The 15,883-nt window shown below is 50.4% G+C and overlaps 6 protein-coding genes across 6 annotated transcripts; 4 read left to right on the top strand and 2 right to left on the bottom strand.

Annotated features, from left to right (window-relative positions):
- Positions 1-289: 289 nt before the first annotated feature.
- Positions 290-1,436, top strand: N7518_009198 (SIR2 family NAD-dependent protein deacylase; the record flags this gene model as incomplete). Its single annotated transcript, XM_057190125.1, has 2 exons — positions 290-412; positions 465-1,436. 2 exons carry the CDS (start codon positions 290-292, stop codon positions 1,434-1,436), a joined length of 1,095 nt encoding a protein of 364 aa, XP_057037781.1.
- A 477-nt stretch (positions 1,437-1,913) lies between these two features.
- N7518_009197 (putative hexokinase Kxk) lies at positions 1,914-3,601 on the top strand (the record flags this gene model as incomplete). The annotated part of the gene is made up of 5 exons (XM_057190124.1): positions 1,914-1,953; positions 2,006-2,128; positions 2,181-2,206; positions 2,258-2,665; positions 2,726-3,601. 5 exons carry the CDS (start codon positions 1,914-1,916, stop codon positions 3,599-3,601), a joined length of 1,473 nt encoding a protein of 490 aa, XP_057037780.1.
- Positions 3,602-4,037: 436 nt separating this feature from the next.
- Positions 4,038-5,861, bottom strand: N7518_009196 (CAZyme family AA1; the record flags this gene model as incomplete). The annotated part of the gene is made up of 2 exons (XM_057190123.1): positions 4,038-4,843; positions 4,910-5,861. 2 exons carry the CDS (start codon positions 5,859-5,861, stop codon positions 4,038-4,040), a joined length of 1,758 nt encoding a protein of 585 aa, XP_057037779.1.
- Positions 5,862-7,153: 1,292 nt separating this feature from the next.
- Positions 7,154-7,886, top strand: N7518_009195 (uncharacterized protein; the record flags this gene model as incomplete). Its single annotated transcript, XM_057190122.1, has 2 exons — positions 7,154-7,304; positions 7,513-7,886. The coding sequence occupies 2 exons, from the start codon at positions 7,154-7,156 to the stop codon at positions 7,884-7,886; spliced, it is 525 nt and encodes a 174-aa protein (XP_057037778.1).
- Positions 7,887-8,994: 1,108 nt separating this feature from the next.
- jhd1 ([Histone H3]-lysine-36 demethylase) lies at positions 8,995-13,256 on the bottom strand (the record flags this gene model as incomplete). The annotated part of the gene is made up of 2 exons (XM_057190121.1): positions 8,995-9,867; positions 9,927-13,256. The coding sequence occupies 2 exons, from the start codon at positions 13,254-13,256 to the stop codon at positions 8,995-8,997; spliced, it is 4,203 nt and encodes a 1,400-aa protein (XP_057037777.1).
- Positions 13,257-14,220: 964 nt separating this feature from the next.
- N7518_009193 (putative pre-mRNA branch site protein p14) lies at positions 14,221-14,942 on the top strand (the record flags this gene model as incomplete). The annotated part of the gene is made up of 5 exons (XM_057190120.1): positions 14,221-14,252; positions 14,396-14,419; positions 14,530-14,586; positions 14,645-14,772; positions 14,842-14,942. 5 exons carry the CDS (start codon positions 14,221-14,223, stop codon positions 14,940-14,942), a joined length of 342 nt encoding a protein of 113 aa, XP_057037776.1.
- Between the last annotated feature and the right edge of the window lie 941 nt (positions 14,943-15,883).

The raw sequence follows: 15,883 nt of genomic DNA, 5'->3' as shown, positions 1-15,883 counted from the left end.
TTAAACTAAATAGAACTTCCATACCTGCCTGAACCCGTTTTTCTTTGTACTTCAGTCGCCGTTTTATCTGCGGCGTCTTAATGTGGTTGTGAATCAACGCGACGTCATTTCCGCCCCACGCTCGCGATTATATCAGTTGCTCTTTTCCAGCTTCCCTTCCTTTTTTCTGTGTACCTTCTCTGCTGATCTTCTTACTTTATTGACAAGTCTCTTGGCTTGACTTTCATCTGTCAAGGCTTTAACCGCCATCATTGGACGTCGCAAACCGGGACGTCGGAATCGGCGCACCATGGGCAACGAATCGTCAACCCAGGTGGATGAGTTTGCACGCCCCTTGGTGCTTGAGGGGCGGAATATTGAGGCGGTCGCCAAATATGTTAAACAGCAGAATGTAAAGAAAGTTGTGGTGATGGTATGCAGCGTGAACCCCATAGAATACTGCATGAGAGCTAACAAGCATGCAGGTGGGAGCGGGTATCAGCACTTCAGCAGGCATCCCAGACTTTCGCTCACCTGACACGGGAATCTACGCCAATCTGGCAAGTCTAGATCTACCAGAGCCCGAGGCAGTCTTTGATATTGGTTTCTTCCGGCGTAACCCCAAACCTTTCTATGCATTGGCGCACGAGCTGTACCCGGGACGCTATCGTCCGACTGTCGTGCACTCATTCATCAAACTACTTCACGACAAAGGGATTCTCCTGAAACATTTTACTCAAAACATTGACTGCCTCGAGCGCGAGGCGGGCGTGCCAGGCGACAAGATTATCGAGGCCCATGGCAGTTTTGCATCACAGCGCTGCATTGAATGCAAGGAGACGTTCCCAGACGAGGAGATGCACCAGATGGTGGCCAAGAGCAATGTACCCCACTGCCACAAGTGCAACGGTCTGGTCAAGCCGGACATTGTGTTCTTCGGCGAATCTCTGCCTTCGGAATTCTTTGAAAGCCGTTCTCTGCCAGAAGAGGCCGATCTCTGCATTGTCATGGGAACTAGTCTATCTGTCCAGCCATTTGCCAGTCTGCCTTCGATGGTTAGTCCAGGCGTGCCTCGCGTGCTCATCAATATGGAGCGTGTCGGTGGCCTTGGCTCGCGGAGTGACGATGTGTTGGTGATTGGGGACTGTGATGCCGGAGTGCGCAAGTTTGCAAAGGCTCTGGGATGGGCAGAGGAATTGGAGGCGCTGTGGGAGGAAACCAACCCAGATCCGCAGAAGAGGGCGGAGGAGAATGCTCCGCTGCAGACCCGAGACGAGCGGCTGCAGGAGGAGGTGGACCGACTCACGGAGGAGGTTGATCGAACTCTGGGGTTGACAGATGCGTATCAGAATAGAGTACGCGAGAAGCTGGAGTCACACGACAAGGACAAGGCACACCGCCAGTCTGGAGGTCTGGACCATGTTTTCCCGCATTTGGCGCGTAAGCTGTCACATTGAGATTATGATTCATGAAATGTCTTTAATAGGCAGAAATAGGAGATTATCATTTGAGTATTATGGGGTAGATCTAGTGTAGTACGTACTCCGTAGTTATGTAGGACATACGGGGTAGTTATGTAGTACATAACATGGAGTATAGCAAGTAAACGTGGATAGCTAACGCCAAGAGACGATAATATCATCATACGTTTGCGGTCGAGACTTGATTTCGGTCAAATAACCTGGAATGTTCTAATAATCTCTTTATATAAGATTAAACTATTTTAGTTAACTATAGTCTAAGATAGATCTACTATAAAAGCAATTCCCCCCTTTGCCCTAACTTCCCCCAATTGATTTTCTCGTTTCTCTCCGACAGTCCAAAACAAGACATCTACAGTTGCCCCACGTTATTTTTCCATATCGTCATTCTTCCCCCTCCCCAACTTTTTTCTTTCATTTTTCTTCCTCCATACATTCATATTCATATTCATCATGGTTGGACTTGGCCCAAAGCACCCGCCGTCCCGCAAGGGTGAGGCTTGAAGAGCTACCCCTGCCTATTTTAAACTAACCATGTGGTACAGGGTCCATGCACGAGCTGCCCCAGAACTTGCTGGGCACCATTCAGGACCTCGAGAAGGCTTTCACTGTGGATCGCGCGAAGCTGAAGGAGGTCGTGGCACACTTCGCCGAAGAGCTCGAGAAAGGTGAGACTTTGATCCACTCCCTGATTCTGCGCAGTCGCTAACAAAAAATTAGGCCTGACCGTCGAGGGCGGCAACATTGTGAGAACGACACCATTCCCGATCTCAATCTAGACTGACCCTAGCGAATAGCCCATGAATGTCACCTGGGTCTTGGACTTCCCCGATGGCAACGAGCGAGGAACCTACCTGGCCCTCGATATGGGCGGCACCAACCTACGTGTTTGCGAAATTACCTTGACCGAGGAGAAGGGCGCTTTCGATATCACACAATCCAAATATAAGATGCCCGAGGAGCTGCGCACTGGAACCGCCGATGAGTTGTGGGAGTACATCGCCGACTGCTTGCAGCAGTTCATCGAGTACCACCACGAGGAAGGAAACCTCGCCAAGCTGCCTCTCGGTTTCACTTTCTCCTACCCCGCGACCCAGGAGTACATCGATCACGGTGTTCTGCAGCGCTGGACCAAGGGCTTCGATATCGACGGTGTCGAGGGTCATGATGTTGTTCCCCCTCTGGAGGAGATCTTGAAGAAGCGTGTATGTTCATGAGATGACGATACCCTCCCCACGCAGGTTCAAAGACTCACAAGGCTACAGGGTCTTCCCATCAAAGTCGCAGCACTGATTAACGATACCACCGGTACCCTCATTGCTTCCTCCTATACCGACTCCGCCATGAGGATTGGCTGCATCTTCGGTACCGGCGTGAACGCCGCATACATGGAGAACGCAGGGTCTATTCCCAAGCTCGCCTACTTGAACCTACCCGCCGACATGCCCGTCGCCATCAACTGCGAATACGGAGCCTTCGACAATGAGCACGTGGTCCTCCCCCTCACTAAATATGATGACATCATCGATCGCGATTCTCCCCGCCCCGGCCAGCAAGCCTTCGAGAAGATGACCGCTGGTCTGTACCTCGGCGAGATCTTCCGTCTCGTCCTAATTGACCTGGTCGACAACCACCCCGGTCTGATTTTCAACGGCCAGGACGTCTCCAAGCTACGCAAGCCCTACCTGCTCGATGCCTCCTTCCTCGCCCACATCGAAGAGGATCCCTACGAGAACCTGACGGAGACCTTGGATCTCTTCGAACTCACGCTGAACATCCGCCCTACCGAGCCGGAGCTGGAGCTAATTCGCCGTCTCGCCGAGCTGATCGGTACCCGTGCTGCTCGTCTTTCCGCCTGCGGAGTCGCCGCCATTTGCACTAAGAAGAAGATCGACTCCTGCCACGTCGGTGCTGACGGCTCCGTCTTCACCAAGTACCCCCACTTCCAGGCGCGCGGTGCCCAGGCCCTGCGTGAGATCCTCGACTGGGCCCCCAACGAGGAGGACAAGGTCGTCATCATGGCTGCCGAGGATGGTTCCGGTGTTGGTGCTGCCCTGATTGCCGCTCTGACACTCAAGCGTATCAAGGCTGGCAACCTCGTTGGTGTCCGCAACATGGATGACATGAAGACCCTGCTTTGAGTGGGTGGTCTTGTAATGATGGTGACTATGACTATCATTTGACCCATGACAAAACAAACCCTACGTACCGATTTTGGATATCTTCTTGGAGTTGGTTTGTGCCATTTAGTTCGGGGGTTTTATGAAAGATTTAACGATATATCGATTCTGTGTATGTTAGCCTTAGATGGCCCGTGAATAGAACATACATAGTGCTATTATTCTCGTGACTATTACTGTAGCTAGTATCACTGTAATTCTCGGCTTCTCTACTCAATGTCCACATCTCAATCCTAAATGCACCCATGCCACTAACCCGAGGAACACAGCAAGGCGTAGATATCAAAGAAGATACAATGTTCAGATATAATCAATTGGCGATATAAACACTAGAACACGACCTACCTACATACGAACCTCACCTATATAACGATCGAACCTATCTAGAACCACATACCTAAACCCCCGAATCATCCTGCTCAATATCAAAAGCCTCATCATAAGCATTCCAAGAAGCACAATTATCCTCAAGAGCCCGGCGATCAATCAACGGCTCAATCTCACTCTCCCTCTCCAAAAACTGCAACGCAAAGCCCTCATCCGTATGCCAGCCAATATGACAATGCATAAGCCACGCCCCGGGGTTATCCGTCTCAAACGCCATAAGCAAATACCCATTCCCATTCAGCATCGCCGTATCTCTCCGGGGCGGGTTATTAGTCGCCACACTCCCATCCCACGGATTCGACCCCTGCGCCAGAACAAAGAAATCATGTCCGTGCATATGGATCGGGTGCGTGACCGGGAAACTAGTATTGATCATGAGGTACACCCACTCGTTCGCCCGCGGCAGCTCAATCACGCCACTCGACTCGGTGAAGTTGGGCGTGTTCTCGTTGTTGAAAAGCTGCAGTAAGGTTGGGTCTTCCCAGAGGACTTGCATCGTCGTGCTGTTGAGATACCAGCGGAAGAGGTTCGCGGTGTTGCGTCCCAGTGTCACGTCTGTTAGGTTGTTCCAGTCTGCGGCTGAGACGGTCTTGGGGACTTGTGGGATTAGGCTGGAGGCTGGCTCGTCGGTGCATTCGTCGGGGAACGTGTACGGTCTTGTGGTGGGTGTGTTTGGACTGTTGCCGTAGTAGAGGATGCCTCTTATGTTGTCTGGGTTTGCGTTTTCGGAGCATGCTTCTTGGGGGATTGCGCGGATCCAGAATGAGTCGGAGATTTGGCGTTTGTTGGCTGTTACAATTACATCGTAGCGTTGGCCTGTGTGTTTTTGTTAGTTCATGTTTCTTTTCGGTTTGGAGGGATGGACTTAGGGCTTGCACATACCCATTCCGATATTGATATAGTCCGTCGTAAACGGCTTGATCGGCACAAAGTCCGCCGCAATAACAGTAAGCGTATGGTTATCAATCATAAACTTCCAGTGCGTATCAACAGCCGAATTAACAATCCTCAGCCGGTACGAAGACCCCTGGTTGACCTTCATCTGGAATCGCGTGCCCGTAGAATTGGTCCCATTACCAAAGACATTCGTCCCGTTAATCAAGCCAGTATCCAAAGTCGGCGGCCCAATCGTCTGAGCCTCCAAGTATAGCTCATCAACAGTAGGGTGCGACCAGTCCGTCAGGAACAGACTGCCCTTATCGACCTGGTAGTTCGCCGTAGCAGGGCCATTGATCACAATCCCGCCAAACACGCCCTCCCACGCCTGCAGGCCAATGTGCGAATGGTACCACGATGAGCCGTACTGCGTGGCGCGCCATTTATATGTTATGGTTGAGCCTGGCGCGGTGGGACATTGCGTGATGGAGACCACACCGTCGTTGCCGTTCGTGTAGTTCTGTCTGATCCCGTGCCAGTGGATGCTCGTGCCGTTCTTGGCATTGTGTAGGCTGTTCGTGACGTGGATCACGACCTCATCGCCCCAGTCTGCGAAGATCGTTGGGCCCGGGATAGTCCCGTTCACGGCCATTACCGGCCGGCTGAACCCGTCTGGTGCTGCTACTAGCTCTTCGACGTTGAGCCAGTACTCCCGGGTTACGCCGGTGTTGGGTACTATCTGGGTGTAGTCGGTGTTGATGTCGTATTGGCACCATCTGGACCGTGTTAGGGGCGTGTTGCCCACACAGGGTGTTCCTGTTGGCTTGGTGATCTTGGTAGTTGTCGTGGGTCTGTGGTTTTGTAGCTGGACATTCACAGAGCTAGCTGCGTTCTGTGGAATGGCCACGACAGAAGCGCCCAGGCTGAATGCCAGGAGGAGAAAAGCTTGGAGGTTCATAGCCGCCGATTTTACCCACGTAGGGCACTTATATAATTCTCAATTGTCTTTGGGTCACGAATACAGCTCTATATAGAGCTTGCAACACACCCAGAAAAGACTTCGAGTAGAAGAAAATGAATGGGACTTGCTGATACACAACCAAGAGAATGGTCTCCTATTTAAGCCGCTATCTTATAAGTATATCACACTACGAGGAGGTGAGACTAAGACCGAAAACTCCATGTCTCTTTTCACGAGGTGACCTGCATACTCCTCACTAGGATATGCCAGGCAGCCCTACCGGCGGCGATGCCGTGTAAATGGATCTTGTGATACACAAGACGACCCGACAGACGAATACCGGCGAAGCATCAGAGTCATAGTCCAGCTCGGAAATTGAGGCTATGTGCTCAGTGGATACCTGAATAGTAAGAGAAAGGCGCCCCGTATCCACGCCAAAGACAGTCCACCATTCAAACGTAAGAAGATGTTCAACTCGGGGACCTTCCCAGATTCTGAGTGTCTATCACACCACGTGTGCACTGGCCGCTTTGATCTTGGAGGTGTTTGATAGTGCCTTTTCTCTCGTAATAGTGCCCTTGAGATGATGGATATCCCATGTAACTAGGGCTGTGTCTTAGATTAACAAAGTCAAATCTTGCAAAGAGAACCAATGACGGAGGTCGGTCATCGATGATATTATCCTCTAGTTCGATCGCAGTCAGACTGGCATGCAGGGCCTTGCATTAGGGTTATGCTCCCCGACACGCGGTCATGTTTTATCCCGGTGTAACCTGTTTCAGCCTTAGTTTATACGAGTGTAAGCATCCCACGTGTGTGGCTTGGACATTAATATTGTTATCTCACATATTGGATGTTTCTTTTTTTGAGATATCAGCTGGTTTGTCCAGGATTGTCGATTGTTGCGAGAATCTTGACGCAGAATGCATGCGAGTGGATCGTCGATCTGGTTGTAACAGTCGGGATCTGAATTTTAGCATGGAACGCAGCCTGATGATGGCAATGGGGGTGTTTCTGGTTTACTGGGATCCTGCGATAGAGTTGCAAATTACGTATCGTCAGCTCATACCGGTTCAAATCACAATAGGAGGCTTGGATCACACTCTTTGAAAATAGAGAGAAGATCAGCGGATGAGACTATAGAGATCATTGGTTAGTTCCTAGGGTGCTGCCTGCTTCTAATCACATTGTTGTCTCATTGAATATGCCCTCCTGAATCTTTCCTGTTCTATAAGTTTTGCTTGGTCCTGACACCCTTCCAACATATTGTATGACTTGTTCATTGCAAGATGCTATTTCTTTCTATTCTTCCCCTTCTAGCCTTTGGGCTAGTCTGCTTTGCGCATCCACTTGAAAAGCGACAGTCAACCTCAACCGATTCCTTCAAGCTGTATGCCTATGGCACTGGCATTAGCGGACTGCCCGTCTTCTACAGGAATGGTATCTCAGCCCTCCCAGCAGTCAAGAAAAGCAGTATTGACTGATATATATCACCTTGACCACAGGTACTGCCCAAGTTGCAGATGCGTCCAAAGTAGACACAACCACAATGGCCGCAATGACCCCAATCAACTGTAAGAACCCAAGATCTCCACTTGATACCATGTGAGAACCACAGGAATTACATCTAACCACGTACACGTAACAGTCACCGCCGCCACTGACAACACCTGGGTTGCACACCCCACTTCCAGCTCCAGTGCCACGGCGGACTTCACCACCCTCTCTACCGATACCAACATGCTGTGTCTAGACCAAGGCGATACAGCGGACTCCAACCCAGTTGGATTTACCGGTGCATCCGCGGCGGACCAGTCGACCACAACCAAGCTCAGTAACGTGTGGTCCACGTACGGGGGCTACGTTCTAGTCACCGTGAGCGGGGCCAACTTCTACGCGAGACAGGCTGACACAGACGGCGTGTACTCTCTGCTTTGGAGTAGCTCGGCTGAGGCGATGACTGATACTATACCGCTTGTGCTGCGGACTACTGAGCCCGCGACGGTATCTGTATTGACTTAGCTGAGCTGGGTTGGATATCCTGGGGTTTGGTGGAGTTGAGGGGTTTCGTTACATAGCAGGAAGCGGTATGGTGTGTGGTGTTGTAAGGAATCGATCTCGGCTCTGCCTACTCGGGGACTTTGTTGGATACGATGTTATGCAGCTAGTAATGTGCTATTGTGTATCATCTCTTTGTGTTGTGTTGGCTGCATTGTGGGGGAGGAAGGGGGTTAGCTAGCGCTTACTATATTATGTATGGCATATAGGCTGCATTCGGTTCCGGAACATGAGAGTCCCGTATTCTGTAAAGTATCCGATATATCAAGTGTACGGGCGACTAACAAGTACATAGTATCTAATGATAGAGTTAGTTATGAACCGGTGGCATAGTTAGTCGGCTGCACAAGTGGAGATATATAACTCTCCCGGGATGTGTGGTCAGAGCACGCCAGTCTTGAAATCGGTGATGTTTCGGCTTTGGGCTTTAGGGAACAAAGATTGTACGAGATTTAAGTGCTGGATATGGCAAGGGGAGAAAAAAGGAAAATAATGAGAGCCGAATGAATTGACCTCTACAGACAAGTAAAACTAGCAAACATACCAAAAAACATAGATTCAGGAAATTGCTACATAACCTATAGCTGATATATGCATGAGGGAACGACGCGGATTGTCTTAGACAAACGAGAGAAATACTATACGAGACTTATTGCAGAAAACGCCTCGTTGCTGTGTGCAGCCAAGGGAGAGAGAAAGCCCAACAGAGGATTATCAAGCAAAGTGTTGGTTGTGAAGAGGCCCCGGCATTAAAACAAAGAATCCACAGGGAATAAAATGGAATAAAGGAAAAACCTCCGGGGCAAAGTTGAAATCAGACCTAGAAAAAGCAAGGCAAGGCAGATTGGCAAAGAAAAAGAACCCGATGCAAACGACATTTGATATCAAAAGCCCAAAAACAAAACTCCCCAGTTCTCCTAGACCCAGAAAACGCCAGAAATAAAATGAAAACGTGGTTTAGAAAGAAAAAAACACCGGATTTCCCATCCCAAACCCTTGGTAAATTGATATCCCGAATAACAAAGAAATAAAGCAGAACCCATTCTACATCTGTCATCTGCCCTCTGCGAAATTAAACCCTTGTTGATCGTTTCCGCAGACCAAATTCTTGTTCCTGGAGCTCTCGTATCAAACGAAGACTTTCCTCGTCTGCATCCTCATCTCCAGTGATATGCTGAGTATGCCTGTGCTGACGCGGAGAGAGTGACGTAGGGCCTTGACGATGGAAGTGCTTTTCATACATCGGAGAGCTCTTCTTCGCGTGTGAAGAAGAGGGACGTGATGAAGGCTTTCTTGTCGACGCTGGAACAGGAGTGGTCTTGCGAGCCCCGATGGTGGAAGATGTGGCTCGTGCTGCTTGCTTTGGAGCCCGGGCTGTAGTTGCATCGGGCGCGAACCGATCGACGTGTCGAGGTTGCCGAGATGAGTGTCGAGAGCTAGAGTTGGGTGTGTGGAGAGCAGTTGACACTTCCCCTTCCACAGACTGCACGGCATCCCCCTCTTGGACCCCATCCATCTCGTCGACCAGCGACGTGGGTGGTGACACCAAAGAGGTGTTTGGCTTTGATGAAGACACAGACATAGAATTTAAGTCCTTTGCTTCTACAGGCTCGGCCTGGAAAGCAGGTGGTGATGCGTATAAAGCTTGATTTTGAGGTGCCTCAGCCGCCTTAGGCAGATGCTTATCAATTTGACTGAAAGGCTCGTGATCATAGGCATCCATCAGGTCGCCTTGCGCCATCATTTCGTCGCCATCATGATCAAAGAATGCTGCAGGCTGTGTCATGGGCGATGTACTCTCCTGCTTCGCCTTTTTGGCTGAGGCGGGCATGTCACCCTCTTCAGCAGGGCGTGCTCGTTTGGCGGAAGCATTCGCACGAGGTTTAGAGCGCTCTTGGGCCTTGATCGGATCTATCCGACCGTACTCATCGTGAATGCAACGGCGCTAGAATCAGGTTAGTAACAGAAAAAGGAGCAAAAGAAGTATCAATGGGTACGACAAACCTTGCTCTTCCGACAATCATCGCACGCTTTGCTGCGTCCCTTTTTTCCTCCGTTGATTCCGTCAGGGCTCACATCAATGAGACGATTGGCGGCTATCGTGGAGTTGCCCATGACCGCGGATTGGAATCTTGCTGAGCTCTCGAATCGTTCCAGGTCAACAAGATGCCCATTGTTCTGGAACTCCGTTTGCGACGCAATCGCTGCCAAAGAATTCAAAGCAGATACAGCATCCTGAGCCAATGACGACGGCGTGCTCACTCCAGAGCCGGCTGTGAATGTATTTGTTGCGACTTGCCCGTTGAGCACCAGATCACCGGGTTCATCTTTGTGTCGACATCGAATGCGTCGCTTGCGACAGGCGTCACATGCAACTCGCTTGGGACCAAGACCTGAGGCTCGTTGTACGGTTCGGGACTTGGGTGTAGCAATATCTTTGATGCTCGTTTCCAAGACAACACTGAATGGCGCCGGCGTTGCACTTCCATCAGACTGCGCATAAGCAAGGCTGCTGGCTGGGGGATTGGGGGTTGCAGGGGCCTCTTCTGAAGGCCACTGGACAGCTTGTCTTTCGGCATATGTGCGTTGGTTATCGACATTGCGTTCGGATCGGCGGCTGGGTCGTCCTGCGGGCTTCTTGTCTGCAATAGAAACCTTGGGATTGCTTTCGATGACGCCGGGTCGAGTCCAGAGGGGTGCCTTTTCGTTACCACGTTTCCAGGCGACCCAAATTCCGAATTTTCTGATCATATCCACGGGATCTCCCGTACCTTTGGGGATAGAGCGTTTGACCGCGTTTCGAATGTCTATGGAGAGGACTCCATCGACAGTATAGCCACCCGCAATGAGTGCAGTCCGTAGCAAATACTTAGTTAACTCAAGTAGGCCCTCCAACTCCGCCTGTGAGTAAAAACGTGCATTGTGATGGGGAGAACCTGGAGGTTCCCGGTTGGCGCGTTCGCCAAACTCGTAATAAATTGGATATTGACGGTGGAACCGATAGTTCTCATCCTGCATGAATGCTTCCATCACATTTTGTGGGACGGGGTCATCCTCCAGGTACTTTTGAGCCGTATACCACTGGATCTTTTGGAAGAAAGGGTAACGGAACTTCTTGGGGACTTTGGTCTCTTTCTCGATGTTGAGTATCTTGATTTGCATCCCGTAGTTCAGTTTGGTCAAGAAGTTACCGCCAATAACCAAACTGTTTTCCGGGGTCCAGACTGCGTGAATCCAACCGGACGGGATCAGCATGGTGTCTCCCTCGGAGAGATCCACACGGTAGCACTCTTTGGTCTGGTTTCCAAGGAAAATCGAGTCCTGGGCAGGAGAGTTGCACCACTCCTCGTACTTCTTGAGGTGTTTGTCTTTGGGAGGAATAAAAAAGAAGGTCTTCTTGCCCTTCAGGATATGGTAGTACACTGAAGATCCTCCAAAGTCGATGTGAAAGTCGGTATAGCAATCGGCAACAGACATCAGGCAGTAGAACTGAACTTTGGGATATTCGCCAATTGCCTTCAGCTCCTCTGGCCACACGGCATCTTGCAGATCCAAGTCACGCACAACCTTCGGTCGCCGGATGAGTCTGCCAAGTTTGCTCTGCGATACCTCCAGACTGATAACATTCCTGACAGGCTTGTCCGACTCATTACTTTCGTAATAATCGGCCCATTTCTGCATGTTCCACCTCTTGTCCTCTCCTTGCTGAGACTTGACATCGATCACTTCAACCCTTTCTTCGGGTCCGTAAAGCTCTGACACAGCACGGACAGTGAGACCCTTCGGAATGACCATACCTAAGAGGTCTTGACCACAATCGACTGTTTCTTCAATATGACTCGCTTGTTCTGGGTGGTTCTCGAGAAGATCATCAAACATCTCTTGAGAACAAGCCTCTTGTACCAAAGACTCGAACTCTGGATTCTCCGAGGAAATAGGTTCGGAAGAGTTCCAGCATGCAGGTATCACAATAGGCTCCGTCCACCCGTTACCTCGCTCGAAGTATTCCGCTGTGACCAGCTCAGGTTTCATTCGGGGGAAATTCTCAGGTTGAAATCGGATCTTTCCTTGCCGAATAGGCTCGAGATAGTGATGTTCCAATGAGTCAGTAGCAGCTTTGACTAGACCTTGATTTAGGCCTGCGTAGTCAATGGCTGTCCGGGCCCGCGAGGACTTGCGCACAAAAGTTGTTTGGCCATGAACTGATCGACAATGCCGACAAATAAACTTGTCGACTGTGCGAACCTCACGATCATTCTTGAAGCCGGCGCAAACGATGTGGAACCAGTGTTTGCATCCATCGCAACTGATCCACGTGTCTTCGTCCTGTTCCTCGGTCTCAACTGGGATGCGTACTAGATGACATGCCCCACATCTTGCTTGACTGGTATCACCCTCTTCCTCTTCCACTTTTGGTGGAATGGATAGGGTCTTTGGCGGGAATTGAGGTTCTTGAAGATCGGCCGGAGGATGGATCCCATAAGGAGTAGGGTGAGGCGTATCGACTGGTGAATGCCAGGCTTTGCCCTCCTGTTCATCCTCCCAGACAATTGGCGGAAAATTGCCAGAGCTAGTGGTTGGGCGAATTCCACGGATCGCAGGACGGGATATGAAGGCTGACCCGTCAGACCGAGAGCGCATGCGGGCATGAGGAATATCCTCAGAATTGTGATCCATCTTGGAATTGCTCTGGTCCACATGTCCAACAGCAGCAAACCCAACTCGAGATTGACGAATTGCGTCGCCTGTGTAGTGGTGGTAGGTCTCGTCGATGCTGACTCGTTTAGTGTGGTTGCCGGGGCGGAAATTAGTAGGCCGCGCGAGATTGAGTAAGAGCTCTGCATCGGTTGTCATGCTTTCCACTCCAGCTGGATGTGGGTTTTCTGCCAGCATCCCTAGCTGCGGGTGATAGGGCGACGGATTCCTCACCGACCGTGCCCGCTTCGCCGGTCGTTCAGACTCTGCGGGGTCGGGTGGAAATAAGGGAATCGCCGACTGAAGGGTGGGGGAAGGCGGGTTGGGAGGGAGTGATGTGAAGGTAGGACTCGTCGCGAGGGCGATCGTCGCAAGTGTGTCGATAGTCGAGCTTGAGCGGCCATGGCCTGATCGCTGGTGTGAAACACCTTCTGCGGCGACATGTCGATCGTGATTAGAAGAAAGCTGATCGCGATCAAGACTGGCAGCTCGAGCAGGGCCGCGGCTGCCCCAAGAGGAGTGAAAATCGGTCGTTGTGGATGGAGTGATAGGCTCGACAGCGCGTAAAGGAGGGGACGGAGTACGGTATTGCGGCGGGCGGCCGCCGATGGGATTCGCGAATGATGCCGCGCTCATCATTTTCGCAACCCGGTGAGAGTGTAGATTAAAGAAATTTAAAGATGAAGGGAGTGGTGAAAAGATGCGCTGCGGTAGGTGGGTGCAAAGCGGGGATACTGGACCACACGGGCTAGCGAGAGGCCGGCGCAGGCGAATGGAATGTCATTCCTGGCAGGAAAACATGCGCACAACGGACCGCAAGTATATGATTGATGTTTGATGAATGATTGAGGGAGAAGCAGGTGGTCGACGGTGGTCGCGGAGCGTTGAGGGGGTTCGAATCGAGCGGCGGGAGGACAAAGGCGCCGAGAGTCGCGCCGCAACCTGCGGGCAGGTAGGGAAGGGAGTCGAATGAGGTCCAGTGGCCAGGAATCGTTTCCTGCCAACCGGATGGTAAGTTATAAGTATGCGAATGGATGAAGCGCCGAGAGCGAGAGAGAAGCGGATGAGCGCGAGGTGTTGAGGCAAAGGAGGAAGCGGGAGTCGAGCAGTACTTGGAGGTATGTATACGGTACAGCTGCGGTCTCCTACATTACGTTGTCTCCTGCTATCACATTTACTAGAAAAGATTGATCTTGCACATATAAAATATCAAGATCAAGAAACGCTCATTACAACATGCGATTGTGTCTACTTGGTTGATTCCCCCCGGTGCTCCTTTCTCTGTAGTCCAAATGAAGTTGGCGACGCCGAGAGCGTCCGTCTTCATAATACAGTTTCATACCATCACGATACCGTCACGTGGTAAGTATGGGTAGATCACCGCACTCATTGCGGTCACATGACCCGGTCACATACGGTTCAAGAACCAACTGCCACTAGACCAGGATAAGTAAGCGCACCGCCAAGCCAAACCTCGTGGTTGTCCTTGCGACTTGCTCGGATCTTCTGTCTCTTCGCTATTCCAACACTGCAACTGATACCTTGCGTATCTTCTTGTCAACACTTTCATTCGACATATTCTAGGACTTTCTCGTCTCTGAGAATGAGCCGAAAGCTCGCCCCCGAAGCCAATCGGTACGTGAGAATTACTTTTTCCATGCCCCTCCCGGATTCTCAGCACAAGTGCCATTTCGCCATCAACAGCTTGATCGTTGGGTCGAGCAGATCCCTGACATTTGGAAGTGACTCGCGCTAACCTCTTTTTTTCTTTTTTACAGGATTCTCTTCGTCAAGAACCTCAAGTATGTACCTGATCATTCCGCTGCTTGGCTCCGGCTCGATTCTCCGGCAGATCAGCCGTGCAGCTCCCCATTTACAATCGCGATCAGATCGCTGACATCTTTTTCAAAAGCTACAACGTAACGGCAGAGCAACTTTTCGACCTGTTTGGCAAATTTGGTCCCATTCGGTAATGTCACCCATGGTCGCGTGCGTTTGAACCCGATCTAATACCATTTCATCTGCAGTCAAATTCGTCAGGGTATCGCCAATAACTCCAAGGGAACCGCATTTGTTGTCTATGAAGACGTCCATGACGCAAAGCAGGCATGCGATAAACTAAATGGCTTCAATTTCCAAAACAGATATTTGGTTGGTACGTATTGCATATGGATCTAATGAGCGTCGAGAATTATTGGAAGATGACTAACTTTGGATGTTATAGTCCTCTATCACCAGCCAGAGAAGATGGTGCGGACGAAAGAGGATATTACGGAAAGACAAGAGAACTTAGAGAGGCTGAAACAACAACATGGGATAGAATGATGTGACGAATTCTCTTTCTCTTCCCTCTGCTAGCATTTAGCTGCGCGTGGTATTGCCATGCCTTTACTATTCAATCGCGGCTTGGTTGAGGGGTTTCCGGCGTTTTTATTCCCTGGGGTTTTTTTTCTTCTTCTTTCAGAGGGTTTGATGGTGGGCGAGGCTGGTTCTGGTCGTCATATATTGACCCAGATATGATCGTGCGAACAGCACGCCGGCGAGATCTGATTTCTTCTTATGTTTATTCTATTCAACCATTACTACTATTACCCCCTTTGTCAATTCGACCCTCCAATTTGCTCCACCATTGTCTATGCTATGGCTAGATGCTAGGTGAAAGGGTTTTTGCGAATGCTATATTACTGGAAGTGATGAATTATACGAGTGTAGAGCTGTTTTCGAGCTTCGTTGGATCTCAGAATGTCAAGCTAAAACGGGATCTGTCTACCTAAGGGTGCCACATCACTGCTCAGTACCCACTATCCTGCAGGGGAATTTGAAGCTTGGCATCGACTTAAGACATATACAAACCATACGAAGATCAAGATCAAAGCAGATAGCGAAATAAAGAGATGCCAAGACCAAAGACCCTTAAAATAGCCGTATTGCCATGCAGACCCTGAAAGGGAAGTGCTATCTTGTCGATCCCGCGGGGATCCTGACACCGCCTAGGGGCAGTCTCACTTGACCCTGATCCTTTTTGTTCTTTTCCAGAACCTCTTTTTTTCTACACTCCTCACAAAGAACTGGTTTTTATAAGTTCAGGCTTGTTTCTACTCATCCGCCGACCCGATTTATTGCCACTCATTTCGATGTCACGCATATGACGTCCGGCTATCTCCGCCTCTGACAAACCTTCCAAGGTTACTAAGTGCTTCCTACGATCTGGTTTCCAGCATATGTCGCGTTCCATCTGAAATTTCTCACTGTTCTTCTGGTTTTCC

This window comes from Penicillium psychrosexuale, assembly GCF_028828465.1.
Source record: "Penicillium psychrosexuale strain IBT 29551 chromosome Unknown utg000005l, whole genome shotgun sequence".
In the NCBI taxonomy this organism is placed as follows: domain Eukaryota; kingdom Fungi; phylum Ascomycota; class Eurotiomycetes; order Eurotiales; family Aspergillaceae; genus Penicillium; species Penicillium psychrosexuale.
Note: the sequence above shows the minus strand (reverse complement) of the source record. Positions and strands in the feature narration are given on the sequence as shown.